At 53.9% G+C, this 26,827-nt stretch overlaps 1 protein-coding gene across 2 annotated transcripts in view; it reads left to right on the forward strand.

Moving 5' to 3' along the window:
* Window positions 1–390: 390 nt before the first annotated feature.
* Window positions 391–26,827, forward strand: part of ANXA4 (annexin A4) — a 47,724-nt gene continuing 21,287 nt past the window's right edge. Inside the window, exons 1-4 of one of the 2 annotated variants that reach the window (XM_041756230.1) lie at window positions 391–511; window positions 15,586–15,638; window positions 21,920–22,007; window positions 26,084–26,178. In XM_041756230.1, the coding sequence (XP_041612164.1) occupies window positions 15,636–15,638; window positions 21,920–22,007; window positions 26,084–26,178 (186 nt within the window). In that variant the 5' untranslated portion in view covers window positions 391–511; window positions 15,586–15,635. Of the gene's footprint in view, window positions 512–12,309; window positions 12,443–15,585; window positions 15,639–21,919; window positions 22,008–26,083; window positions 26,179–26,827 lie in introns of those variants that run through there. The other variant, XM_041756229.1, reaches the window with a different exon arrangement.

The raw sequence follows: 26,827 nt of genomic DNA on the forward strand, positions 1-26,827 counted from the left end.
CTAGCACCTGGGGGGTGGAGGGGGGCCAGCACCTGGGGGGCGGGGGTGGGGGGCTAGCACCTGGGGGGCGGGGGGCTAGCACCTGGGGGTGGAGGGGGGCCAGCACCTGGGGGGCGGGGGTGGGGGGCTAGCACCTGGGGAGCGGGGGTGACTAGCACCTTTGTCAATGGCCTGGGGGACGGGGGGGGGGGAGGGGGCCAGCACCTGGGGGGCGGGGGCGGAGGGGGGCGGTGATCCCGGGTGGGGTTGGGGCGCGCGGGGGCGATCAGCGGGGTCTCGGGCCAGGGCGGCGGGGGCGCGGGGTCGGCGGGCTTGGGGCGCCCCCTCCTCCGCGGGCCCCAGGTGCGCCTCCCCCCGGACGGCTTCCGGCCCGCGCAGAGGCCCGGCGGGTCTCGGCTCAGTCTCCACCCCGGAGTGGGGCGGGTCCGTCCGGGTCACACCCGCTCCCGGGCCGCCTGGGCGGGGTCCGCGCGGCCGCAGGGCTCGAGCACAGCCGGTGTCCGCAGCCAAGGTAAGGGGGCCTGGGGGGGCCTGGGGGGCCTGGGCGGGGGGCTGGGGGGGCCTGGAGGGGACCTGGCGGGGGCTGGGGGGCCTGGGGGGGCTCGGGGTGACGGCCCGGGGTGCGCCCAGCGGGTCCCGCCCGCCCCGTCGGGGAGGAGCAGCCGCAGCCGGCGCGGGCTCGGGGGGAACGAGAAGCGGCTGAGGCCCAGGTTGCCCCGCACCTGGCTCGCCCGAGGCTCGCCCGAGACCAGGTTGCCCCGCGAGTCTCTTTTCCCCTTTTAAGAAAGCTGCTCCCTCCTGCTGGTCTCCGGCCCTTCCCTCCCTCCGCGCCTCCGCCCGGCCCCGAGTGTCCTCCCCCCAACCCCCTTCCCCCCTACCCCCTTCCCCCTACCCCCTTCCCTCCTACCCCCTCCACCCCCACCATCCCCCCACCCCTCACCCCTCCATTCCATCCCCCCACCCCCTCCACCCCCTCACCCCCTCACCCCTCCATTCCATCCCCCCACCCCCTCCATCCCCCACCCCTCACCCCTCCATCCCCCCACCTCTCACCCCTCCATTCCATCCCTCCACCCCCTCACCCCCTCACCCCACCATCCCCCCACCCCTCACCCCTCCATTCCATCCCCCCCACCCCCTCCACCCCCCCCACCCCTCACCCCTCCATCCCCCCACCTCCCCTCACCCCTCCATCCCCCACCCTCACCCCTCCATTCCATCCCTCCACCCCCTCACCCCCTCACCCCTCCACTCCCTCCACCCCCTCACCCCTCCATTCCCCACACCTAGGAGCCCACTCCGGTCACCACCTCCACCACCTGAACCTGCCACCCGCCATAGCCCCGGCTCCCCCCTGGGTCAGGCTCTGGGAGCGGGGAAGGCTGAGCTGCAGCAGGAACCCCCCACAGTTCCGACAGGGTCCCCTGAGCTCCAGAAGGGACCGGGCCCCCCTCCAAGTTACACATCCCCGTCCTCTGTAGGTTGTAGGCAACCCTGGTGATGGCCAGACCCTAGCTCTTCAGGTGCAGGGACTTGAGAGGACAGACAGGTGGCAGAGGGAACAGGAGTGACATGGGCCCTCGCGGTCACCCAACACCTGCTTCACTGCCGGAGCCCAGCCCTCCCTGGGCAACGCCGGATCTCTGTTGTTTTGGGGAAACGCACACACACAGAACTTTCCATAAAGGGCCTCTAAGAACTTCCCTCCTAAATAGTCTTACATTTGGTTATAGGGATAATTTTTCTCTGAAAGCGAGTTAGAGACTAACACACACGGTCAAGTCAAATCACAGCGGCCCTCCACATCTGAAGGCTGAGCCTCCGGGTTGTCCTCAGACTCATGTCCTTTGGGCCCCGTTTGTCTGTCCAGCTCCTCCCTCATTTTCCCCACCTGGGTCCTCGGCTGGTCCACTAAGCCCCGTGTTCTGCAGGAGCAGGTGCTACGCTCTGCCCACTGCCAGGAACAGCTGAGGCTTTACTGTAAACCAGGGGCCGTGCTGTCAATTTGACCGAGATATTTGAGATCAAAAACACTTTTTATGCTAAAACAATCATACATTTTGGAGTAGAATTCAAAATTTATACCTTAAAAAAAGATTTATTTATTTGACAGAGAGAGAAGTACAAGCAGGGGGAGAGGGAGAAGGAGAAGCAGGCTCCCCGCCAAGCAGGGAGCCAGATGCGGGTGCTAGGATGCTCCATCCTGGGACCCTGGGGTCATGACCTGAGCCGAAGGCAGACACTTAACCCACTGAACCCCCTGCCCCCCCCAAATTTATACCTTTTTAATATAAAACAAGAAACTTTTTTTACTGGGGTTTAGGGCTTTGCTCTGCCCCCCACGAAGCCCCTGAGGGTTTGCTTTCACTGCAAGTAGTGTGATGGGTGCTGCTGTGTCCTACCTGGAGGGATCGGATTAGTGGTCGTCCTTGGCTACTCATTTACTCTTCATTTCAACTTGAGGTGGGGTTCCTTTTTTTTTTTTTTTTTTTTAATTTTTTTTTTTAATTTTTATTTATTTATGATAGTCACAGAGAGATAGAGAGAGAGGCAGAGACACAGGCAGAGGGAGAAGCAGGCTCCATGCACCGGGAGCCCGACGTGGGATTCGATCCCGGGTCTCCAGGATCGTGCCCTGGGCCAAAGGCAGGCGCCAAACCGCTGCGCCACCCAGGGATCCCGAGGTGGGGTTCCTAACCTTGTTTTACAGACTAGGTGGGCCTGGGGACACTTGTCAATGGCCGTAAATTCTTGAGGGGTTGGCATGTGGTGTCGGGCAGGGCTGGGGTGGATGGCAGGCTCCACTGAACGTGAGTTGTGGCTTTCGAGTCCCCTGGGCTGGGTGCACTTGGGATGGGGAGCTTTCCCAGCAGAGGTGTCTGGGCAGGGGTGTAGTCCCTTTGGCTGGGCCTGTGAAGGTAGAAGGTCAAACTGGGAGGACCTCTAAGGGCGTAGCTTCCTTACTTCGGGGTACATCAGGGATTCCTCAAGAAGCGTGCACGGCGTGCAGACCCTTGCCCACTCCCCAGAATCTCGCCCTGTATGACAGGGTTGGGCCCAGGAGAATGTAATCGGTTCCCCGGATGATTGTGATTTGGATGTTTCCTGGCCCTTGCTTTGAGTCAAGGAAGCTTCAGAAACACTTACATGAGCGTATGCGCGCTGGGTAGATTGCTTGGAGCCTTAACAAAGACACGGGACCTCAGGGAACTTAGGCCTGTCGTCCTGCTGCAAATTATAAATAAGGCGGTAAAAGCTGATGCCGTCCCCATTGTCAAGGACAGCTCTTTATTACACCTGTCACATCGGATTCACCCCGTAGTTTTACATTGCTTGACCCCCCCAGACCGAATAGAGGGTCTAAACTAAAAGGGTTTCATTCTTAGACTTCACGGGACCTGGGATGGGTTGCTGTGTCGGGAATAACGGACCTAGGAATTTGGCATTTCGAAGCCCCGTTGCTTGTTTCGAGCCTGTGGGTGTTGTGTCTGAGCTGGACTAAGGGCCTCGGCTGTGGGCACCTGACCCACCACCTTTGAACAGTTCTTTTTAAAGGTTTGAGATGGGTCCCCCCGGGGGCTCAGCGGTGGAGCCCCTGCCTTGGGCTCAGGTAGTGCCCTTGGGTCCCGGGATCGAGTCCTGTGTCCCCGAAGGGAGCCTGCTTCTCCCCCTGCCCGTGTCTCCGCCTCTCCGTGTCTCTCATGAATAAATAAAATAAACACAAGGATTTTTAAAAGATTTCATTTATTTGACACGGGGAGGGGGTTGCGAGGGAGAGGGAGAAGCAGGCCCCTGACCCAGGCCGCCCCGACCCACCTGCACCGAGGCCCCCAGCGCCAGCTCCTTGAGCAGCGGCCCTGGCCTAGTGTCATGTGTCACCCTGAGGGCTGAAGGAATATGTGCAAACCGAGGCCCGTCCCTGAGCTCAAGCTGCACAAAACGAGCCCCTTGTGCAGGTGACCTCCCCCCCAGGGCTTCCGGACTCCAGCTCTAGAGGAGGGTGCCCCTAGAAGAAACCCTCCGCAGGTGATTGTTGTGCACAGTGAAATTCGAGACCTTTCCCTGGGTATCACTTAGGTGCTTTATGGTCTGTATGGTAATGAGGATCGGTTGCAGCCACAGTGTGCTGACGTCATCCAAGGCCAGAGAAAGAAGGAAGTTGGCAGAGGCTAGTGCGGGGGCGTCTTCCTTCCAAAGCCTCTTGGTGGGTTTGTTCTTGTCTCTGACCCTGAAGGGGGTCACTTGGCCACTTGGAAACCGTTAGCTGCCGTTGGAATGGGGTTGCCTTGGACCGATCGTTATTTCTTCCCGGGATGAGGCCCGGACCCCTGCACGCCCGCAGCTTCTCTTAATGCGGAGGGAAGGTGGGGCGAGGGCAGCGTAGCCCGTCCCGTCGGGAGCCCTGCAGTGGTCCCTCCCGTGTCAAGTCAGGCCAAATTAAGTGACTGTGTCGGGGGCCTAAGTCTGCAGGCCAGAGCCGAGCCTGGATTTTGGCCCTTGTCTGGGATTTGCAGGCCGCCTTGTCCCGCACGGGGTGGCCTCCGTCGGGGGGCCCCTGGCGGCAGGGGGGCCGGCCGGGAGCTCAGAGGGTCCCGCACACGGAGCAGGGCCGCGCAGCTCTGCCCGGAGTGATGCATGTTTGCAGTGAGGGCTTTGAGAACTCCACTATTGACTTTACTATTTTTATAACATTTTAAAAATTTTTATGTATTTATTCATGAGACACACAGAGAGAGGCAGACGCAGGCCGAGGGAGGAGCAGGCTCCCTGCGGCCGATGCGGGACTCGATCCCCTGACCCCGGGGTCACGGCCTGGGCCCAAGGCGGCCGCTCGGCCGCTGAGCCCCCAGGGCCCCAGGAGTGTGCACTTGCACCCAGCGCCCAGCGTGTGAGGGTGCGCAAACCACCGTCTCCCAACACCGAGCCGCGTGAACCTCTTTTAGGTTGAAGTACGGGAAAGACACAGTTGTGCGCCCGGGTGCCAGGCCCAGCCCCCCGGGGCTCCGCGATCGCCTGGAGCTGAGGGCCGGCGACACCCACGGCCCCCCCAGGCCACGCCCGTGCGCCACCCGAGAGGCCCACAGCCGAGTCCGAGTCCGGAGCGGAGGTGAGGGAGGCAGGCGAGAATGGGAGCCGGCTCGGGGGCTCCGGGGCTCTGGGCCCATAGAAGAGTCCTGGAATCGGAGGGGGGGGGGGCGACCCGTGAACGCGGTCACTACCCCGACTGAGCCTCCCGGCCTTGGTTTCGCCTCCGGTTGTGGTCTCAGGGCCCCAGGGGCCTGGGTTCGAGCCCGGCATTGGCATCGGGCTCCCGCTCAGCAGGAGGCGGCTCCTCGCCCTCTCTCTGTCTCTGCCCCCCTCCTGCTCATGCTCTCTCTCTCTCTCTCTCTCTCTCTAATAAATAAATAAATCTTAAAAAAAATACCATTGAATTATATGCTTAAAACTGGTTAAAATGGTAAACATCGTCATGTGTATCTTATCACAATTTTCTCTAAAAATGTGCCTTCTCTACTCCTCGGTCTCCGGTGGGTGCCGGAGCGTCCTTGCATCAGCCTATTAGGAGTAACTGTGACATTTTCAGGGGTTTTGTGACCTGATTCAATTCAGTTATATGAACTTAGCAATAAATACATTATATTAAAATATGTTTATAAATAAGTTATATTTAGGGATCCCTGGTGGCGCAGCGGTTTGGCGCCTGCCTTTGGCCCAGGGCGCGATCCTGGAGACCCGGGATCGAATCCCACGTCGGGCTCCCGGTGCATGGAGCCTGCTTCTCCCTCTGCCTGTGTCTCTGCCTCTCTCTCTCTCTCTCTGTGACTATCATAAATAAATAAAAAATTTAAAAAAAAATAAGTTATATTTAAAGTAGCATCACTTCCTAATTATTTTACTACCTTTCGATATCCTGTATGCTCTTGTGGTTACTCACGCCTGTTTTGTCTTGAAATACTGCCTACCTAGTCCTAGTTCTAGGTTCAGTGACATCACATTGTGATTTGAAATCAGTCACGTTGCAAATATTCATGCCGAAGAAATGGCTACACAGCAGGGTTTTCTTTCTCTGGAGAGTCAGCTGTTAAGTTTATCCCCAAAATGTCGCCTGACCATGTGTTACTGGTGGGTCAGGGTTGAAGTAAGTTTGTAGGAATGAAGTTCCAGCTACTTGGGATCTTCCGGGGAACTTGCTTACGTTGAATTCTAGCCCTTTCCAGACAGCCGGGCCGTTGGGTATTTTGGGTGCCTAGGGAACGAGAGGGCGAGGCCAAGTTTAGTGGGTGGGAAACAAAATGAGTCATAGAGTAAATGAGTTACTCTAACATCCCGGGGAGATTGTCCTCGACTGGAACGTGAAGACGGGCGGGGAGACACTAGTAGAAATAAAATCAAGTGATTGCTCTCAAAATGCGAAAGAGATGCTTTTAAAGAAAGTTTTTATTATGGACATTTTCCAACATATGCTCAAGTGAGGGAATAGTTAAAATGAACCTCTATGTATTTATCTCTCAGCTCCACAGTGATCAATATTTCACCAAAAAAGAGACTTTCCAACTATTGAAGTGATAAGAGGGAGGAGCCCAAAGGAAAAGATGGCCAGATATGATTCAAAATGTTTCTTCCAAATTTTGGCTGTACTGAATTAAAAGGATAATATTAAATTGGTAAAATACTTAATAATACACCTTAGATATAAGATACTAAATTTTATAATATAGGAATAATTTCTATAAATTTTAGGAAAGCACCAAGATGCTAAAAATGGGTGAAAAATGCAGATAATACACAAAGGAGGATATAGATATGAGTTGAAAAAAGGGAAAGTCAGTGTTCCTACTTTAATTTTAAAAAAGGAAGTTAAACCAATAATAAGATTTAGTATTACACCCAAATGTTATGTTATAAAGAAATAAATAAAGCAAGCAAGCTTATGGCTTGGCTGGGCCTTGGACGTCCTTGTAAATTTGGAGGACAACTGGAAATATTCAGAAGTATCAGATATCACAAGAAATACAGCAAAAAAAAAAAAAATAATAATAAAATATCTTACAAAGCAAATTGTAGAGATTGTAGCCATGGCCTTTAAAAACCTGAACAACCAAAAAAGAAAATAAATAAAATTTTAAAAACGCTAAGCAAGCAATAATAGTGAATAAATTTTAACATATCATGTCATGAAAGAGTGTAATTCAGTAAAGGGATCTAGATGGTGATTGCGTGGAGTACAAAAAATGAAGAGGAAAGAACACAGCACAAAATCATCTACACACTGTGGCTACAACCAAAAGATTGGCACAAATAGAAATAACAGTAGATCGTAAGTCTACATTATTTTAAAATGTCCTTCTCACTGCATAAAGTCGATTAATTTACAAAATAAAATGAAAGAGAGAAATAGGGGATTGCCTAAGGCTTCAGTCCCTACGATTCTCTGAAAGTTCATTGTTTCCTTTCATAGGTGGTGGAAAGATTCATAATTTTTAGCATTGCAACGGAAATTTTTTCCTCTACCCACATTCTGCTTGTTAAGAAACAAGTTTATCAGATCACACAATTTAATAACAGCTGGAGGGAAGGAGAGGTTAACAGTAGGGGGTAAAGGTAGCACCAACTGTCCTGTTACCACCATAAAACCCTGAGGTTGCTAAAACAGAAAATAAAATCATAATAAATAACCCAATAATAAGTTTTACTATATAAATTAAATTACAACTTAATTTGAATTTACCAGACTTAAATTTCTGTTGCTATATTCCGTTGCTGAAACAGAAAACTGTAACGAGTAAGCCAAGTAACTTTTGGCCATGTACATCGATGATGTTTAATATTAAAAAATGAATAAAGGTTATTTTTAAAAAGCTAACCCATATTTTCTGTTTTATCCTTCCTGTGATATTTCCTGAGGTGGTAATACTAAATTTTTTATGATCTCTGCAGATAGACTCCATTTCTTCTAGCGCGATTCCTGCTGGAGGACTCTGTTTTTATTAATATAAAACAAAACAAAAAACCCCACAGAAACAGTGCAGTTGAAACCAAACAGTAGCGAAAAGAATGCTATTTAGATACGAATTTGGTAAGCCTTCCTAAGTGCATGTGTTTGTTTTACAAAATCTAAAATGCCTCATCACTTGAATCCAGTAAAAGGAGGGAGGGGACCCCTGGGTGGCTCAGCGGTTTAGCGCCCAGGGTGTGACCCGGGGTCCCGGGATCGAGTCCCGCGTCGGGCTCCCTGCGTGGAGCCTGCTTCTCCCTCTGCCTGTGTCTCTGCCTCTCTCTCTGTGTCTCTCTGTGTCTCTCATGAATAAATAAATAAAACCATAAAAAAATAAAAGGAGGGAAGGGATGGTCAGAGGAAATGAACCTGGGCCGTGATGTGCCGAGTACAGAACATCTCAGCCAAAGTCTTTAGTCCCAAAGGATTTCTTGGTGTTGCCACGTTCGTCATCCCGCCCTGTGCTGAAGGCCTCATTACTTCACCAGAACAGTGAGGGCGCCGCTAGTTCCCTGAACCTTGCTTCTGAACAATTAAGTGGATTATTTTCAGGAATGGACTTTCCCCCTGAATATTCCGAGGCCTTATTCCTTTTACCTTCTTCTCTAGCATTTTGTCCTGGGCCACTTTAGGGTTTTCTTTCTTCATTTAACAAATGGGGAAATGAAGGTACTAAGTGGATGAACAAACATTTTTTGTGGGATTTAAAAGATACCATCTGGGGGCACTTGGGCGGCTCAGGTCGTGATCCCTGGATCCGGGGATGGATCGGGCTCCCTGCCCAGCGGGGAGCCTGCTTCCCCCTCTGCTCCCTGCTCCCACTCTCCTTCGCTATTTCTGTCTCTATTTATAAATAAGCTAAATCTTTTTTTAAGAAATAAAAGAGAAGTCATCTGGTCATTCATGTAAAGTGTTGAGCGCACTGACGCGTAACAGAATAGGCGCTCGATGATAGCCACGCTCAGTACTGTCGGACGAGCCCAGGGGGTCCGGAGCGTGGTCTGCAGTACAAAGGGCGAGGCACGCACACTCGGTCCAATTATCTGGTAGTCACATTCGAGGAAGTCAAAAGAGACAGGCGAAATGAGCCTTAATGATAAATTTTACACTCTACGCAGTGGACCCAAAGTAGTATCATTCCAACGTCTAATCAATAGGAAGCAATACTGAGCTCCCTATACTGAGCTGTTTCCTAGTCTTCGAGCCGAGCCCTAACAGTCGGGTGTGAGTGTTTTACACTGACAGGACATCTGAATCTGAATTTCCACCAGAAACATTTGATTTGTATTTAGATTTCCTGAGTCACCTTTGACGGAGATTCACACACCCAAATTATTTTAAACATACTTAGTTTTCCCGTATCTGACATGAGCACCAAAAGATAATTTTACTTTAATATTTGCGTCCACATCGAAAAAGCTGTTTCATCTTTTTTAGGAGCCTTGATTTGACCGTATCATACTTTTTTATTTACTTATTTTAAATATTTTATTTATTTATTCGCGGGAGACCAGGGAGAGAGGCAGAGACACAGGCAGAGGGAGAAGCGGGGTTCCCACGGGGAGCCCAACGCGGGCCTCGATCCCTGGGACCCCGGGGCCACGGCCTGGGCCGAGGGCGGACGCCCCACCGCTGAGCCACCCGGCCCCGTCCTACTGGTTTCCATAGAGGCCGTGCCCTCTTCCATCCCTGCCGGCGGTACTCGAGGGTTCCCCGTCCTTGCACATTATTATTTCCTCGAAGGAGCCGTCCGGTGGGTGTGAGGAGAGTGTAACACGCTCCTGTACGGAGCCTATAACCGGTGTGCGGCCGCGCCAGCGGGAGGGGCGTCCCTGCAGCGCCCGGAGCCCCGTCGAGCCCCCGCAGCTGCCCCTGCGGCCTCGGCGCCGCCGCCAGCCCCTGGACGGCCTCCTGACCCAGCACCCAGTCGGGCCCCCGGTCGGGCCGGCTGTGCAAGCGGCCGCTTCCCGCCAGGGCCCCCGGGGCAGCCTGCTCCGGCTTCGCCCTCACCGGCTTGCTGAAGACGGGAAGACGCCAGCGCATCCCGCTCGGGGGACACGGACCGGGTGGCAGGTTTAGTCCTTGTTCCTCTGAAGGCTCCTCGCGCTGTCACCTGCCCGTTCGCACACGTGCGTTGGCGCGATAGGACACAAAGGCCTCCAGGATTGCGTAGACTTGTGTAAAAGCAGCTCTGGCTGCCTCCGACTGGGTGACCTTGGGCACCGGTCGCCTCCCACTAGGTGACCTTGGGCGCCGGCCGCCTCCGACTGGGTGACCTCGGGCACCGCGTGGGACCGTGCTCAGCGCCGGGCCTCGTGGGCCAGACGGGGAAGGAGCAGGACGCCCGTGGGTGCAGGGTGCTCCATGCAAGCAGGTGTCCCGGCCAGCTTCTCGGCCGCCCGAGGGAGGGGGACAGGCTGCGGGCCCCCCGGACGGCCTTGCGGAGTCCCGGCCGCGGCAGCAGGCTGAGCGCGGGCACCGCGGGCGGCCTGCGGGGCTGCTTTGGCTCGGCAGCCTGCTGCTGGCCACGGCGCGGGCCCTTCTCCGCGGGGCACGGCCGCACGATCGGCTGCAGCTCCTGGCACCCAGCGGTCCCTGTCGCCTTTGCAGAATGGGCGGGCAGGCGAGTGTGCGTGGAACGTCAGTGAGCTGTCGCATGGGCGCTGAGCGTGAGCACTTCGGTCCCCGCCGTCCTGTGTCTGCGCCACTGGCCCCAGAGCGGGGAGTCCAAGCAGTTTGTCTGCAGTTAAGAGGCTTAATGGTCAAAAGCAACAAAATAGAGCGCGGCTGCCGACAGGAGGGCCGAGGGTGGAGGGCGGCCGGCGGGAGGGCCTGGGACCTCCAGCGGCTCAGCTGACCGAGAGCGTCGCTGAGGAAAACCCGAGCAAACCCGAGCACGAGTCTATGCAGGCTGACACCTCAGGACCGGGGGGGGGGGGGGGGGGGGGGGGGGGGGGGGGGGGGACACAGGCTTCAGCAGACGCCTTCCCCGTGGGGACCGCGGGGTGCGCCGCCCCGGGACGTGTATCTGGCAAGGCACGGCCGGCACCCAGAGGCGGGCACCTGGCCCCTCGCCCCGCACGCGCTCGGGCCGCCGGTTCCGTGTCTCCAGTCGTGCGGCCCAGGGTGAGCGGCCGGAGCTCGGCCCGGGCTGGCGCTGGGGACCGTCCTGTGGCTCGTGGAGCGCAGGCGAGGGCCCGGCTGCAGGGGGCCGTCGGGTCAGATGGGCCACGGGCGGGAGGGGCGCTGGCCGCTTGCACCTCTCCCCGCCCGCCCTGGGACACAGCATCCCGGGTGGGGGGCCGCTCCGACAGACTTTGCCGCCTGTGGGGGCGACAGAGGAGGGGGAGCTTTAAAATGATTTGTCGGGGCGCCCGGGAGGCTCAGCAGGTTGAGCATCTGCCTTCAGCTCAGGTCATGGTCCCGGGGTCCTGGGATCGAGCCCTGCGTCGGGCTCCGCTCAGCGGGGACTTTCTCCCTCTCCCGCTGCTGCTCCCCCTGCTTGTGCCCGCTCTCGCTCGCTCTCCGTCAAATAGATGAAGAGAATCTTTTATTTTATTTTATTTTTTTAAATTTTATTATGATAGTCACACAGAGAGAGAGAGAGAGAAAAAGGCAGAGACACAGGCAGAGGGAGAAGCAGGCCCCATGCCCCGGGAACCCGACGTGGGACTCGATCCCGGGTCTCCAGGATCGTGCCCTGGGCCAAAGGCAGGCGCCAAACCACTGCGCCACCCAGGGATCCCCGAGAATCTTTTAAAAAATAAAATAAAATCACTTGTGGATTGAAATTATTGTCCCCCACAATATTGCGAATTGGTGGCTAAAATTTGGACGAAAGACTGTCACTAAGTCGTTTGCCCGCTATTGGGTAGGAAGAGATCCGTCCCGAAGATTCTTAGCGCGCATGCTCTGCCTTTGAGGAAGTGTCTCAAAATGCTTATTTCTGGGGGATCCTCGGGGGGCTCAGCGATTTAGCGCCAGCTTCGGCCCAGGCCATGATTCTGGAGACCCGGGATCGAGTCCCACATCGGGCTCCCTGCGTGGAGCCTGCTTCTCCCTCTGCCTGGGTCTCTGCCTCTCTCTCTCTCTCTGTGTCTCTTGAATAAATAAATTTTAAAAACCCAACAAAACAACAAAATGCTTATTTCTTCCAGACTCAAACCCCATCCGGGCAACAACCTTCCTTTACTTTTAGAAGGATCTAAGTTCCAAGGACAAAGGGTTGCATTCACTTCCCGATTCCACAGGGTTTGGAAAGCCCTTCAAAGCCAGCGCCTTGGGCGGGGCCCCGGGCACACCCTCCGCAACCCCGTGGAAGAGTGTAAATGTGTCACGCTGTGGGGTGTAAACTGAAACCGAGGGCCAGGGACAGCCAGGGAGGGTCACATGTGATCTCGGGGGGAGACGCGGAGAGCAGCTCCTCCAAGGACTGCAGATCCCTCGGTAAGGGCCGGGCTGCGTGGCCTGGGGCCTGGGGCAACCTGGTGACAGAGCGGAGGCCACCGGGGCCACGGGCTGTTGGGGGCTGTTGGGAGCTGTCAGGGACTGTCGGGGGCTGTTGGGAGCTATCGGGGGCTGTCGGGGGCTGTCGGGGGCTGTTGGGGGCTGTTGGGGGCTGTCCACGTCCCCGGCCCTGGTGGGGGCTCCACCTGCCCCCCACGAGCAGCGCCCCGGGAGGCGCCCGGCCCCCGCACTCTAGGTGGGTCAGGCCCCGGGGTGGCGCTGGGGACAGGCCCCCCCTCGCACACCCCCCCAAGTGCCGACACCTGCAGCCGAAGCCATCATGCTGGGACTTGGAGGACAGGCCACACGGCAGCCGACTCCAGGCCAGGGCGGGTGTGGCTGTCTTGGAATCAGAGCAGGGGGTGACCCTGGGCCGGGCCAGGTCACCATCTCCTGGGGGCTGTGCCCGATGGCCCGTCCAGGTGTTGCCCATGGCTCGACCCTGCTTCAAACCCGCTCGTCCCTTCAGGGGCTGCCCCCAGGTCAGGACGGGGTCCTTCTCCCTGAAATGAATTTGCATGGCTTTGTTTGGAGGGCGCTGGGCTGATTTCACTAGTCTGATGCTCAGGAAACCATCTCATTTGCCTGTTTTCCAAATTCCGGGAGAGTGGGGAGGAACCCGCCACGCTGCTGCCTGCACGGCAGCCGCTCAGGTAGTGCTCGGGATTGGACGGCCTTGATCCGTGTGCGGCGCCCGGGGGCTCCCTGGACAGCATATGCCTTTGGCCATGACCCTGGGTCCTGGGTTTGAGTCCCGCATCGGGCTCTCTGCAGGGAGCCTGCTTCTCCCCCTGCCTGGGGGTCTCCACCTCTCTCTCTGGGTCTCTCAGGAATAAATAGAATCTTAAAAAAATAATTTTCAGGAGCCCTATTGTGAACCCCAGTTGTAGAGTCCAGATCCCATAAAGCAGGTGCAGCTTCCCATCCACAGACTGGGTAACCCTTGGATTTTGGGGGGCATCACTAACACATGGCCCCCTCTCTCTGTGGTGAAGGGCCCTGGAGCATTTAAGGTCATTCGAGCCATAGGCCCAAGCCCGAGTGGGTTTGCCCTTTTCCTAAAACCGCGGCACGGTTGCTCATTATTTTGCCCCACCTGCAAGCGGCCAAGAAGCTTCTACAGGCCCGGCACAAAGTCTGGGTCACTGTGATCCCGGTGACGTCGTTCGGTCTGTGGGCTGGTAGGCCGGCCTCCAGACAGGAGCATGGACGGACCAAGGGAGTGGGGCCCAGGAGGGACCCCCAGGAAGAGTCCCGGCTCCTCGGGCTGCAGGGCAACGTGGAAGGACCTTGAGGTCGAGCTCCCGGAAGAAGGGCCCGGCATTCTTTGGGAGCCCACGGTCTAAGAAGAGGCCTGGGGCGATCCCGCAGCGGGGGGTGGTCTGAGGGACCCCTTCCCTCTGTGCCGGGAGCGACTCGCCCCTCAGCAGGTGCCAGACACCGCGCCAGGAAGCGTGAGTGCGGGGTAACGTTACATGTTAATACCCGATGGAAGAATCAAGGGGTGGCATTTCCAGCATCCATGTCTAGAATTTTTTAAAAATATTTATTTGCTCATGAGATACACAGAGAGAGGGGCAGAGACCCAGGCAGAGGGAGAAGCAGGCTCCTGCGGGGAGCCCGATGCGGGACTCGATCCCGGGACCCCAGGGTCGCGGCCTGAGCCAAAGGCAGATGCTCAACCGCTGAGCCCCCTGGGCGTCCCCATTTCTAGAATCTACTGAGAAAGTCATTTGGTGCTGGTAAGTAACGACTACCCGACAGCTGTCTCTCGATCAGTGGGCTTGGGCGGCGGGCTGTCCCGTCTGGTAGATGTACCCCGTGTTCACGCAGGATACATTTTTTCCCCTTTAGTAAGTTATTTCTAGCTCGTTGAATAATGACTCTCAGTATTTCCAGAAGGTTTTGCTCAAGCATTTTTTTCCACTTCTTGATGTGGTCAAAGGATTGGCAGTATTTCTACTAACGGCCGGCTTTTTGGGGGGAGGAGTTTTCCTTCCCGGCCTCCTTAGGTGTTGTCATCCGCAGCGGCTCCCCGTTATCCAGGGGTGTGTGTTCCAGGAACCCCGACGGGTGCCCGGAACCGCAGGTGGCCCGGAACGGTGCGCGAGCTGCTTTGTCCCGTACAGACGTACCTGTGGGAAAGTCTGATTTGTAAACTAGTAGGAGATTAACAACAAGAACAAATAATAAGTCTAACGATATTCTGTAATAAAAGTCATATAAATGGGGTCTCCCTCTCTTGAGACACCTGGTGATGCTGTAGTCTCCCTTCTTATGACGATGGGGGGGTACATGGGGTACCACGCGGCGGAGTGAGCTGGGGGACGTGGGCGTTGGGAGCAGCTTTAGTCTCCTTTGACCTGGTGTCAGGAGGAGGACCACCTGCTTCGGGACCGCAGTTGACCAAGACCACAGATGACGGAGGGTCACCACGTTCCAAACCAATGTAGAAACCAATGTCTTACCTTAGTCATTCTAGAATTTTCCTTCCTAGAGTGGAAAGCACAGTAAAGGGAGACTTTGCTCCGCAGAGCGTGTCCGCAGGCTGTGCCCTGATGAGCAGGCTCCGTCCGACTGCCGGGGAAGGTGGCGCCCCTGAGCCCTCCCAGGACGGGGCTGGGCCCAGGGCAAGTGGCGGCTGCGTCCCCGGGGGCCTGGCTCTCGGCTCCCCCCGCATTGGGCCACGAGGAGCAGCCCTTGGGGCTCGGTGGTGGCCCGGCCAGCGCGTGGACACCGGGCGGGCTCGGCGGGAGGGGCCCTGAGGCTGCTGCGGGCTGCAGAGCGGGGACTGAGCACGCAGCGGCTGGGGGGTCGCCGGGCGGTGGCCGTCCCTCCCCGGGGCCTCGGCCTCCTGTCCCCTCGGGGGACGCGCGTCTGCAGAGCAGCGGGGACGGTGTCCGCGGCAGCCTCCCTGCTACCCACCTGGCCGCGGCGCCTTCGGCGGTCCATGGGGCTGGCCTGCGGGGCCGGCGCTGCCTTTCCCTGGTGACCCACCTTTGAGCAAACCGCACGTCACCGTGGTCAGCGATTTTAGCGACGCATCGCTCAAGGCGGGAACCGCCCCTCTGCTTTTTTCACAGAGCAGCTTCCGGACTGGGACGGTGACCGGGACGTGGAGCGCGGAGCCACCATGGTAAGTGCGGGGGCACCGGGCCGCCTGCTGCCCGCGGCGGGGCACGAGCGCCGCCCTCCTGGTGCCCGCGCAGGTGCGGGATGTGCTTTCGGGCGTGCACTTGGCGGGCGCTGTTCCTCAGTAGGGAGGGGAGAGGGGCGGGAAGGGCCTCTGCCTCCCTCTCTCCCTCCCTCTCCTCCTTCCTTCCTTTCAGTCACCACGTTTTAACTTCTTCCCAGGACGGTAAGTCACTTGACCCTGAAAACTGACTCCAGAACGGACCCCTCTGCATCCTTCCAACATCCCAGATACAAAAAGAAGTCGTAGTTTTCCCATCCCGGGAGCTCCTCCGTGTTCACGTACAAACTGCAGGCACATGACAAGGAAAAACGAAAAACCCCCCAGGCCCACCTGCAGGACCCAGGGGCCACCCACACCTTGGCGGGACACCGCCGCAGGCTCCTGGGGAGGGGTGTGTGGCAGCGGGCAGGCGCGCCACCTGCCCCCTGTTTGGGGCGTGAGCGGGCCCCTCGGGCTGCACTAGCGGATCTTTGGGGCGGGCTGGGACTTGGAGCCTTGAGAGCTTCACGAAGTCCGGTCTTGAGCGGAAGCTGCCTCCTCCGGGGCTCTCCCCGCGGTGGCCGTCCCCTCCCCTCCTCCCGCCCAAAGAAGGTATCTGGACACACGGGTGCTCCTGACCCCTGGCCCCCGGAAGGGGTAGTGGACATGCAGTCTTCCACCTGGAGAGGAGCCGGAGACCCCGCCAGCTCTCACTGGCCTCCGCTAGGAACATGGAGGACAATGACTAATATACCCTTAGCATTGTTTTACCTGAGACATTCTAGAATTTTCTTCATCATCATGACAGTCAAAACCTCACTCATCTCTGCCCTAAATCTCCACGCTTTGTTTTAAAATTCGTTTCTTCTTGATTCTCCCTGGACACAGAACATTTATTTAGAAATGTTTACAGGGTCCCAACCTTGTGCCAGATGTGGTACTTGGCCCTGCGGACTCCAAATTAATGGGACAGTCTTCCTGCCTGCAGCAAGCTCACATAGGAGGCCTGTGGCCCAGTGACCCTTTACTGTGCTGTCCACTCGAGGAAGGTGACCTCAGTTGCTCTCATCTTTCCTCCTAGTACCTGTTTCTCCATCATCACTGATATTTGTTGGACAGATATCAAATTTTTTTATTTTTATTTTTTTTTAAAGGACATTTTTAAAGGTTAGGAAAAACACACAATGGTCGCAATATTGTAATTCCCAGGAATTGTTGATGGAATAAAATCATTTTATTTTATTTATTTTATTTTTTTTTAAGTTTTATTTATTTGTTTGAGAGACCGAGTGAGAGAGAGCATGAGCAGGGGGCAAGGAGGGGTAGAGGGAGAGAGAGCAGCAGACTCCCCACTGAGCAGGGAGCCCGAAGCAGGGCTTAATCCCAGGACCCTGGGACCATGACCTGGGCCAAAGGCAGATGCTCAACCACTGAGCACCCAGGTGCCCTCCCACTTTTTAGATCTTTTTTTTTTTTTTTTAAGATTTATTTATTATGACAGAGAGAGAGAGAGAGGCAGAGACACGGGCAGAGGGAGAAGCAGGCTCCACGCACAGACCCCGATGCAGAACTCGATCCTGGATCTCCAGGATCACACCCTGGGCCGCAGGCGGCACTAAACCACTGGGCCACCTGGGCTGCCCACTTTTTAGATCTTTTTAAAATTTTAATTTATTTTCACTTCAACTTGCCAACATATAGCATAACACCCATGTGTTTCTTCTTTTCTGCCCATTTCATGATTGGATTATTTGTTCTTTGGGTGTAGAGTTTGGCAAGTTCTTTATGGATCTTGGGTTCCAGCCCTTTATCTGATGTGTCGTTTGCAAATATCTTCTCCCATCCTGTCGGTTGTCTTTCAGTTTTGCTGACTGTTTCCTTTGCTGTGCAGAAGCCTTTTATCTTGATGAAGTCCCAGTAGTTCATTATCGCCTTTGTTTCCCTTGCCTTTGGTACGTGTCTTGCCAGAAGTTGCTGTGGCCAAGGTCAAAAAGGTTGTGGCCTGTGTTGTCCTTTAGGATTTTTTGTTTGTTCCTTTGGTTGGTTGGTTTTTTGTTTTCTGGGATTTTGATGGATTTCTGTCTCACATTTAGGTCTTTCATCCATGTTGAGTGTAGCTTTGAGGGTGGTGTGAGGAAGTGGCCCAGTTTCATTCTTCTGCGTGTGGCTGTTCAGTGTTCCCAGCACAGTTGAAGAGACTGTTTTTTCCAGTGGATCTTCTTTCCTGCTTTGTCAAAGATTAGTTGACTACAGAGTTGAGGGTCCATTTCTGGATTTTTCTATTCTGTTCCATTGATCTCTATGTCTGTTCTTGTGCCAGCAGCCAGCGTTCTGATTGTTATTACCGTAGATGAGTTTTGCCTGTTCCGGAACATCCTATCAACGGAGCCGTAGAGGATACGGTCTTCTGCGTCTGGTTTTTTTCCCACTGAGCATTTCGTTTTGGGCAATCCGTCCGTGTGGCCGTATCAGCGTTTGTTTCCTCGTGCCCTTTGATTGCTGATTGGTATTTACTGGGGAGTGTCATCAAAAAGATGTGACCACTGACTGGCCAGGGAGCTGGACCTGGGCCGTCGGAGGCGCCTCACCCCCGCCCCCCTTTGGAGGATCTGCTGACCAAGGGTACAGCCCTGAGACGGCGATGCGGTGAAGACGGCTGCACCGTAAACATGACTGAGCCCGCTCAGGGCCTCTTCATAACCTGAAGGTCTCGGGGCCGAGTCCAGGGATCGATTTGTCTTGCTGCTGCGTAAGACGAGCCTGGTGTCTAAGTTCCCTTTGCTGTTGTTAAAGCCGCTGCCAACCTCCTTCAGCCTCTCCCTGCCCCCTGCCCAGGGGGGCGGTTTCGGGCCACCCGGGAAAGCTCCTGAGGGCTTGTGGACCTACCGTGTTCTAATCTATCGTAGTCCAACTTCTGACATTTATTACCTTCCTGATTATTTTAATAACTGGATAATATTTCATCGATTATGATCTAACACCTTGTCTAGCCATTCGCTTTCGTTATTCTTTCCTGCATCCTCCCTGTTTCCTTTGTCTGCTGCTGCCACACGAAGCCTTCCTGGTACAGGACCCCTCGCTGTGCCAGGACGGATAATGGTGCATTATGCCCTGGAATTGGATCAATACGCTTACCGTAGGGCTAACAGGAACAAGTTTCCTGAGCTTATCTTTTTCCTGGAAGAAAGAGCCACTGAGAATGTTCATTGATAAGCTGAAGCATCTTTGCAAATGCCTCCATCGACATTTCTTGTTAGATATTAATTTTAACCCCACAATGGCATCCCTCAGCAATGCAGGTTGTGTTAAAGGTCGATGCAGTGTTTGGGAACCATCCAAAATTTTGCAATAGAGCTCAAAAGAATGCCGTGAAACATTTCCCCCGGAAAGCTATCTCCTAGTGGAACCAGTGGCTGAGGTAGGCCAGGTTGGAGTTTTGACAGCACGTCACCCATTTGCTGTTGATGCACATGGAAGAAAAGAATTAAGGTACCTGTATTAACTTCCTAGGGCTGCCGTAACAAAGTCTCACAAACTGGGTGGCTTAAAATAATAGGAATTTGTCTAATAGTTCGGGAGGCCAGAAATCCCAAATCAAGATGTCGGCGGGGCCAGGACCCTCTGAAACCTGTAGGTGACACTTCCCTGCCTCTTTCTAGCTTCTGGTGGTTTGCTGGCAGTCTTAGGCATTCTTTGGCTTGCGGCTTCTTAACCCCAATCCCTGCCTTCAGGGTCGTGTCCTGTTCTTCCTGTGTGTCTGTGTCTTCATGTGCTGTCTTCTTAGCAGGCCACCAACCATATTGGATTAGGGGATCCCCTTCTCCAGAATGATCTCATCTTAATGTAATTAATTACATCTGCCGTGACCCTCTTTCCCAATGAGGATATATTCTCAGGTGCTGGGGGTTAGGACTTCAACGTGTCTTTTTGGGGGTTACACTTGACCTCTAACAGTACCCAATGATTTCTACCTCCTTCTGTCAGGTGTATAGAGGGTGGTCTCCAAGTGCTAGATGCTGACCGCATCCAGGAGGTGAAAGCCTGGGCTTTCGGCAAACCAGGCCCACGCTGTCTGGTACCCGAGGCCTTTGGATGGGCTTGATGCGGGCCCCAGTGAGCAAGGTCCATCTCACTAGAGAACTTCCCTAAGGACATAAAAATCCTCTGTCCCTTTAGATGGTCCGCATCATATCGTTGGATGAAATTAAACCACCAGAGAGCCTTAGATCTATTCTACATTGTTTTTTCCACCTGTACAAACTCTGTCTTCTGGATTTTGCTTTGTCGTTACCCCATAGGCTTACATTAAGAGGCATCATCAGTGGGACGCCTGGGGGGCTCAGCAGTTGAGCCTCTGCCTGTGGCCCGGGCTGTGATCCTGGAGTCCCGGGATCGAGTCCCACATCAGGCTCCCTGCGTGGAGCCTGCTTCTCCCTCTGCCTGTGTCTCTGCCTCTCTCACTGTGTCCCTCATGAATAAATAAATAAAATCTTGAAAAAATACCCCCCCTTTTTTAAAGAGACATTATCAGAAATAGACAAAAGAATTTCACTCTCCTGTTTATTGTGGAGATGTTGGAATCATACTTGATGACGATGGTGATAGCCACTGAGTTTGAATGTCTGTTTCAGTGTTTAATATTTGCTGGATTCTGTGCTAAAAGCTTTGCCATCTTATTCTGCTCCATTATTACAGCAACTCTGTGAGTTGATATCATTATTTTCAAAGTACAAGTGGGAAAAAGGAGACCCCCCTACAGACAACCCAGCTAGGAAGGGTTGAAGCCAGGATTCAAGGCTGGGTCTATGGCACTCCAACGTCTGTGTTCCCCCGCGAAGCTTTGCTACCTCTCCCTGGAGCCTGCTGTGTCTGCTTCACAAAGACCCACAGATGAAATTTCCCCCAATGTTAGAATTCCCTTCACAGTGATTGTGACCCCAAGAGTGATGTAACAGTGACAAAACTCTCTCCATGAATATTAGATTTTACTAGATCCTGAGCACAAGGCTATGGGTTCATTTCACCCAAGGCTGACCTAGGATGTTAAAACCCTTCCCCCTTGCAGGAGCGCGTATCCTCTCGCTCTGTTTCCTCCCATCACCAGAACATCCTACCACCATTCACCAAAAAAGACCATTATCAGAAAAGTCACGAGAAACAGTCACCTACTCTGTGACCTGTGCCCTAAATGCAGCCTCGGCTGTCTCTGCCTTCTCAGCTTGTGAGCTCCTAGCATCCTAAAAGCACATAGCACCGGCTGTGAACAGGAAGGTCTGCAGCTTGGTCTGAATTCCATTGACATCCTGGTGGCTTCCCAATGCTCTTAGGACAGACTAGAAACCCCTTACCCCAGTGAGGGCTGTCTTGCTCTGGCCTCAGCCCACCCCTCTGATTCTCTTTCATCCTTTTTCACTTTTGAAAATTCTATGGAAAAGTGTAAATACCTAAGAAAGTAGACTGAGTATCAAAAAGAACCCCGGTGTGCCTACTGATAATTATTAACCTATGGTCAGACCTGTTTCTTCTTTATCTCCAACTTCCCCCCACCTGTGTTATTTTGAAGCAAATTCTGGAATCTTATCCTCTTTAACCCTGTAAACCCTGGATTTTGCGGATTACAACCCTGTACTGTGGGTTGACATTTTCCTCTCCCTTCTATTTTCTGTAAATTGGTATTTGGCTCTAGGGGCTTGATTGGATTCAGGTTTGATTTGTTCCTTTCTTGGGACAGGGGGTGCAGATGAGATGACTGCACAGGTGATAGTGGAACTTATCTTACTACTGTCCTCCTTGCCCACCTCCAACTGGGGCCACACTGGCCTCCGTCCTGCTTCTCACATACAAGCTAGACCCAGCCTCAGGGCCTTTGCCTGTAACCCCCGTTTCCTCTGCCTGTAACCCCGCCACCACCACCACCCCACCCTGCAACCCCCTATCTTTGCGTGGCCACCTGCTTCATGTCATTCAGGTCTCAGCCTACATGTTGCTGCTCAGAGCAGCCCCTGCAGGACCTCTCTATTGGCGCCCTAGCACTTCCCACCGTTGGACACCATTTATGGATTAATTTGTTGGCTTGTTGATTGTCTCCCTCCTCCTGCACTAGAGCCTCAGCTCCATGGGAGCAAGAACCTCATCTCTCATGCTCACTGTGGTATCTAGAATAGTCTGCTGTAGCCCCAGCAGCAGCTTGTGCTGAGGGGGATGATGACGCCGCTCACTTACATCTTCCTCTGTGTGCTCAGGCAGCCAAGGGAGGCACCGTCAAACCCGCGTCAGGATTCAATGCCACCGAGGATGCACAGACCCTGAGGAAGGCCATGAAGGGGCTTGGTGAGTGTCCCAGCAGAGGTGAATGCTCCCTGATGTGTTGTGCGTCACAGAGTCACACAGAGGGTGTTGTGTCCACTGGCAAAAAATGAGTAGGTCTCTAAGAAAATACAGTGGGAACAAACTGGCTTTTGAGACAAATTAGATGAGAGGATATTAATCACTTTTTTTTTTACAGAAATAACATTTAATGCACTCATTCTGGATTTCCTCATTTAAATCTGTTTTTCGTTTGAAACTCTGTTTTGCATGAGAACATTACGAATCTACATATAAAACTTGAGCAATGTACCTGTTTTCCAGCTGGTGCAGCGGGTGTATGTATAGTGCCACAGGGTTTACAAAGCACTTTCACAAATATTATTTCGATGGGTGCGTAACACGACAGCCCAGTAATGCAGTGAAAGCAACGACTGCTTTTGTTATTTTCAGCGCATTTCATGGAATGTGAAGCTGAGACCCAGAGAAGTGAAGTCACATAGTAAGTGGAACTGAGCCAGGAGTCACACTTGGCAGGCAGGGCCTCCTGTAGGCATGCGGGCACACTGCAGGCTGCCCCGGATTATTCTCTTGCCTTGTGTAGACGTTCACCCAGAGAAGTGCCCTTGGTTCTTAGCTGCTATTTATAATTTCCTTGAGATGTGGCTTAAAACATTTGATCCTGAAGCCTTATTTCCCAATTTTTCTCCCCTCTGAGAGCTCATTTTACTTAGCCCCAGTGTTATTAGCAGCAGATATGACAAGCACAGTAACAGGCAAAAGCTTGTTGTACTGCTGAGAAGCTGAGATTTAGGCAGGTGGCGAACTTGCCCAACATCCCAGAGCCAGTAGACGTTAGTCAGGAGCTAGGCAATTCCAGGCAGCCAGACCGAGGCAGTCTGACTCCAGAGCTGGAGTTTAAGTCCCTATGCTCTCCTGCTGCCCCGCTCTGAACGGAACATTGTTCTGAATCTAGACAGCCTTCTCCTCATTTTTCCCTCTTTCATGAATAAGATGGAAAATGTGCTTGGCCCACTCTTTTTCCCCGTTCTCCTGCTTCTTTGGTATACAGCAAGAACACCGTAATCCAGGGTGTGGACCACACGGCATTCAGAATTCTCAAAATAAAAGTCAGGAGACGTTTGACAGCCAATGCTTGTCAGTGTCTGCTGTGTGGAGACCCGTCAGTGGGAGGTAGATGGTTGGAGGAGACAAGGATTACAACCCCTACTTCACGGAGGCCATGGGTGCTGGATGGGCATGGCGTGAGCGGAGATGACTGTAATAATGTGACAACAGCTGCCATAATATGATGGTGATAGGAGGGGCACAAATAAGGTACCATTAGGTTCAGAGAGGAGATCATATTTAATTTGGGGACATCAGGCAAAACTTCTCAGAGACTGTAGAATTTGAGATGAGCCTTGCGAGATAGGTTGTGGCAACAGAGATAAGAGAGAATGTGTTTCAGCTGAATGGAGTCGCATGAGCAAAGGCATGGGATGAGTGCGAGTATTGTCCCATTTTCCGGGTCGGTGGAGGCCTAGGGGAGTCACAGAAAATACATGGAAATGTGGCTTGCCCCAGGAGGTTGTTGGAAAACAGTTGTCGGCCGGTCCAGAGGGCGGTCCTGAGGTTGCCGCTGACAAGGCCCCCTGGAGAATCACAGACGTGGGGAGATGCCAGGAAACCAGCGCCACAATCGACATCCTAGGCGGTGGCCAGAGGGGCGTACAAACCAATAGACCGAGAGTGAGGGAGGTCGGGAGGAGGGAGTGCAGTACATTGGAGCAAGTGCCATCATTCAAGAGCGAGGTCTGTGAAATCTGGCTGCCTGAGTTCCTTTCCTGTGCGTATTTACAACAGCACACGGGGTCTCGCGGAAAGTCTCCAATGCCAGACTGCTGCTCCTGTAGAAAGCCCGCGGATGGGGGCCGGGGACATTCCTGAGCCTGAGGGCGGGGGACACGCGGGAGTTTTACTATTTAGGAAAATTAATCTAGCAAGAGTTTGGAAAGACCAATTAGGAGATAAGAATACCAATGACCAGACTTCACATTTGTCTAAGCCCCTAAAGTCCTGAATCTGAGTAGTAGTGGTAGGAATCAAAGAGGAGAAGCACGCAAAAAAGATTTTAGAGTTAGATTTTTGTATGCCTTGGCAGGAAATTTGAATGTAGAGGATGAGGGAGGGTAAAAACAATAAATAAATAAAAATCAAAGCTATGTTGAGAATTCAGATTTGACTAACTGAAAGGATGGTGCCTTTTATAGAAATAGGGGTGAGCAAGAGATGACCTCCCCCCACTCAGAGTTCTGAAGGAGAACAGGAAGTTTGTATGTAGAGACCTGTTTTGTTTTGTTTTATTTTGTTTAAAGATTTTATTTATTCATAAGAGGCGCAGAGAATGAGAGAGAGAGAGAGAGAGGCAGAGACACAGGCAGAGGGAGAAGCAGGCTCCATGCAGGGAGCCCGATGCGGGACTTGATCCCGGGACCCCTGGTCACGGGGGATCCTGGGGTCACGCCCTGAGCTGAAGGCAGATGCTGAGCCACTGAGCCTCCCAGGCGTACCCCCATTTTTTTCCTAATACAACAGAGAGTAGGGCCCTAAGATACGTAAACACAGTGCTATAGCTTCCTCCCTACAGCTCACACTTTTCTGGATCTCTAATCTTGCGAAGAATACCTATGGTAAATCTATATTTTTTTCATTTCTCCCTGAAATCTCCCAGCAGAATCTTTGCCGTAGTCCCACACAATTCCCCATACAGGTTAAACAGTGAGGAAGCGGAAAACTCACCAAACATACATGGACGTCCAGCTGTTAGTAAGACAAGGGACCGATTTTGAAAAAATCAGAATAAAGCCGTCCTGGCAAAAGTTGCTGCAAGAAGCCTGCAAACAAAATTGAGAAGGTTTACAATTTGTAATTCTCACGAAGTTTTGGTAGGATATTGCACGGTGGGAATTTTTTTTAGCAGTTCTAAGAAGGGAACCACCGAGGTCGGGAAAGATAGCCTGGAAATGAAAAGCCACACCTGCGGATCTGAAAGCTCAGGGCAGGGGCAGCCCTGGTAGCACAGCGGTTTGGTGCCGCCTGCAGCCCAGGGCCTGATCCTGGAGACTCGGGATCAAGTCCCATGTCGGGCTCCCTGCATGGAGCCTGCTTCTCCCTCTGCCTCTTGCTTGCTTGCTCTGTATCTCTCATGAGTAAATAAAATAAAATCTTAAAAAAAAAAAAAAAAAAGAAAGCTCAGGGCAGGCAGTGAGCAGCCCACTAAAACCCTGCAAGCACTGGGTGAAGGGGGTGCAAGTACACTAGTGATGAGTGCTCCGTGACGTACAGAATTGTTGGATCCCTATGTCGTACGCCTGAAACCAGCATGGTGCTGTTTGGTAATTAAAGTGAAATTAAGGGGGGGAAACCCCCTGCAAGAGGCTGAGTGAATCAAGAGTCCAAATTGTTTCAAGACTCAGAGGAAATTTTAACAAACTTAGAAATGAGGAGAGGGGGCACCTGGGGGGCTCAGTTGGTTAAGCATCTGACTTCAGCTCAGGTTGTGATCTTGGGGTCCAGGGATCGAGTCTCACTTCAGATCTCTGCACTCAGCCGGGAGTCTGCGTCTCCCTCTCGCTCGGCCCACTCTTGCACGCTCTCTCTCTCTCTCAAATACATAAATAAAATCCTTTTTTAAAATATGAGAGAAAAAGCAAGAACACAAGATAGAGGAGAACCAGAAGACATGCCAAGAACTGCAGGGGGGACCGAGGGCCCGACCCGGTCAGCAGTTGGTGCCCGTTCAGCGAGTGCGGGCGCCCCGAGGGAATCCGGGGAGGCCGCGGGCCCGCAGGCCGCGGTGCAGGAGGACGCCAGCGCTCACACGAGGTAGCTTCTCTGTTCAGTGGCGAACAGGTGATTGAAAGGAGAGGCCGAGACTCAAATCGCGTTGTCTGGTTCCTGAAAAAATAGACGAACCTACCAAACCAGAACCTCTTTTCTTAAAAAGTGTGTGTTTGGGTAGCGCTGGTGTCCCTGGGGGAACCCGTTTGCTCGCTCCTCCCCAGATCACCTCACCCGCTGTCCCTGCTCCCCGCCAGGCACCGACGAAGATGCCATCATCGGCGTCCTGGCCCACCGCAACACGGCCCAGCGCCAGGAGATCAGGACGGCCTACAAGAGCACCATCGGCAGGGTAGGCGGCCCCTGCGGCCCCCCAGGACCTCCCAGGGCAGGGAGGCCGGGCCCCTCCCCGTCTCGATTCCTGCAGTGGCCCTGTGTTTGCGAGAGCGGATCCTTGCCTTGTTTAAAGATGTTCTTGGGGGAAAAAAACCTAAAACGGTGTCAGCAGGTTCCGTCCGCTGCCCTTGGGCAGGAGTGACTTCTGGGGGCTCTTGGTGTCTTCCCACTCGGCCCCTCGCGGGGACTCGGTCGCTCAGTGGACTCCGCCGCCACCCTTGGGAGCACCTCCCCTGATCCTGGTCGGGCTTAGGCCACCTGCGGACGACGAAGCGGTGCTTAGACCTTGTTTGTTTTAAAAAGGCTGTCCTGGGACTGAGAGTCCCTGCTGACCCTTCCCACACGCCCGCCTGTAGCGTATATTCACTCCTTTGATGCTCCTCAGCCGAGGGGCACCCCCTCAAGTTCCCGAGCGGGCCTGGGTGTTTGTGAACACGCGGTCGATCTGTCCGCTTACGTGTTCAGAAAGGGAGCCTCTTTCAAACTCCGCTTTCGGCAGCTCGCTTAGCAGGACCATTCCACCCAACCTTTCCTCGTCACTGCGGACCCACCTGTGTGATTGGCAGGAAGCCTTTTTTAGAGGCTAAGCGGCGGCGGGGACAGGG

Source organism: Vulpes lagopus, chromosome 5, assembly GCF_018345385.1.
Source record: "Vulpes lagopus strain Blue_001 chromosome 5, ASM1834538v1, whole genome shotgun sequence".
NCBI lineage: Eukaryota > Metazoa > Chordata > Mammalia > Carnivora > Canidae > Vulpes > Vulpes lagopus.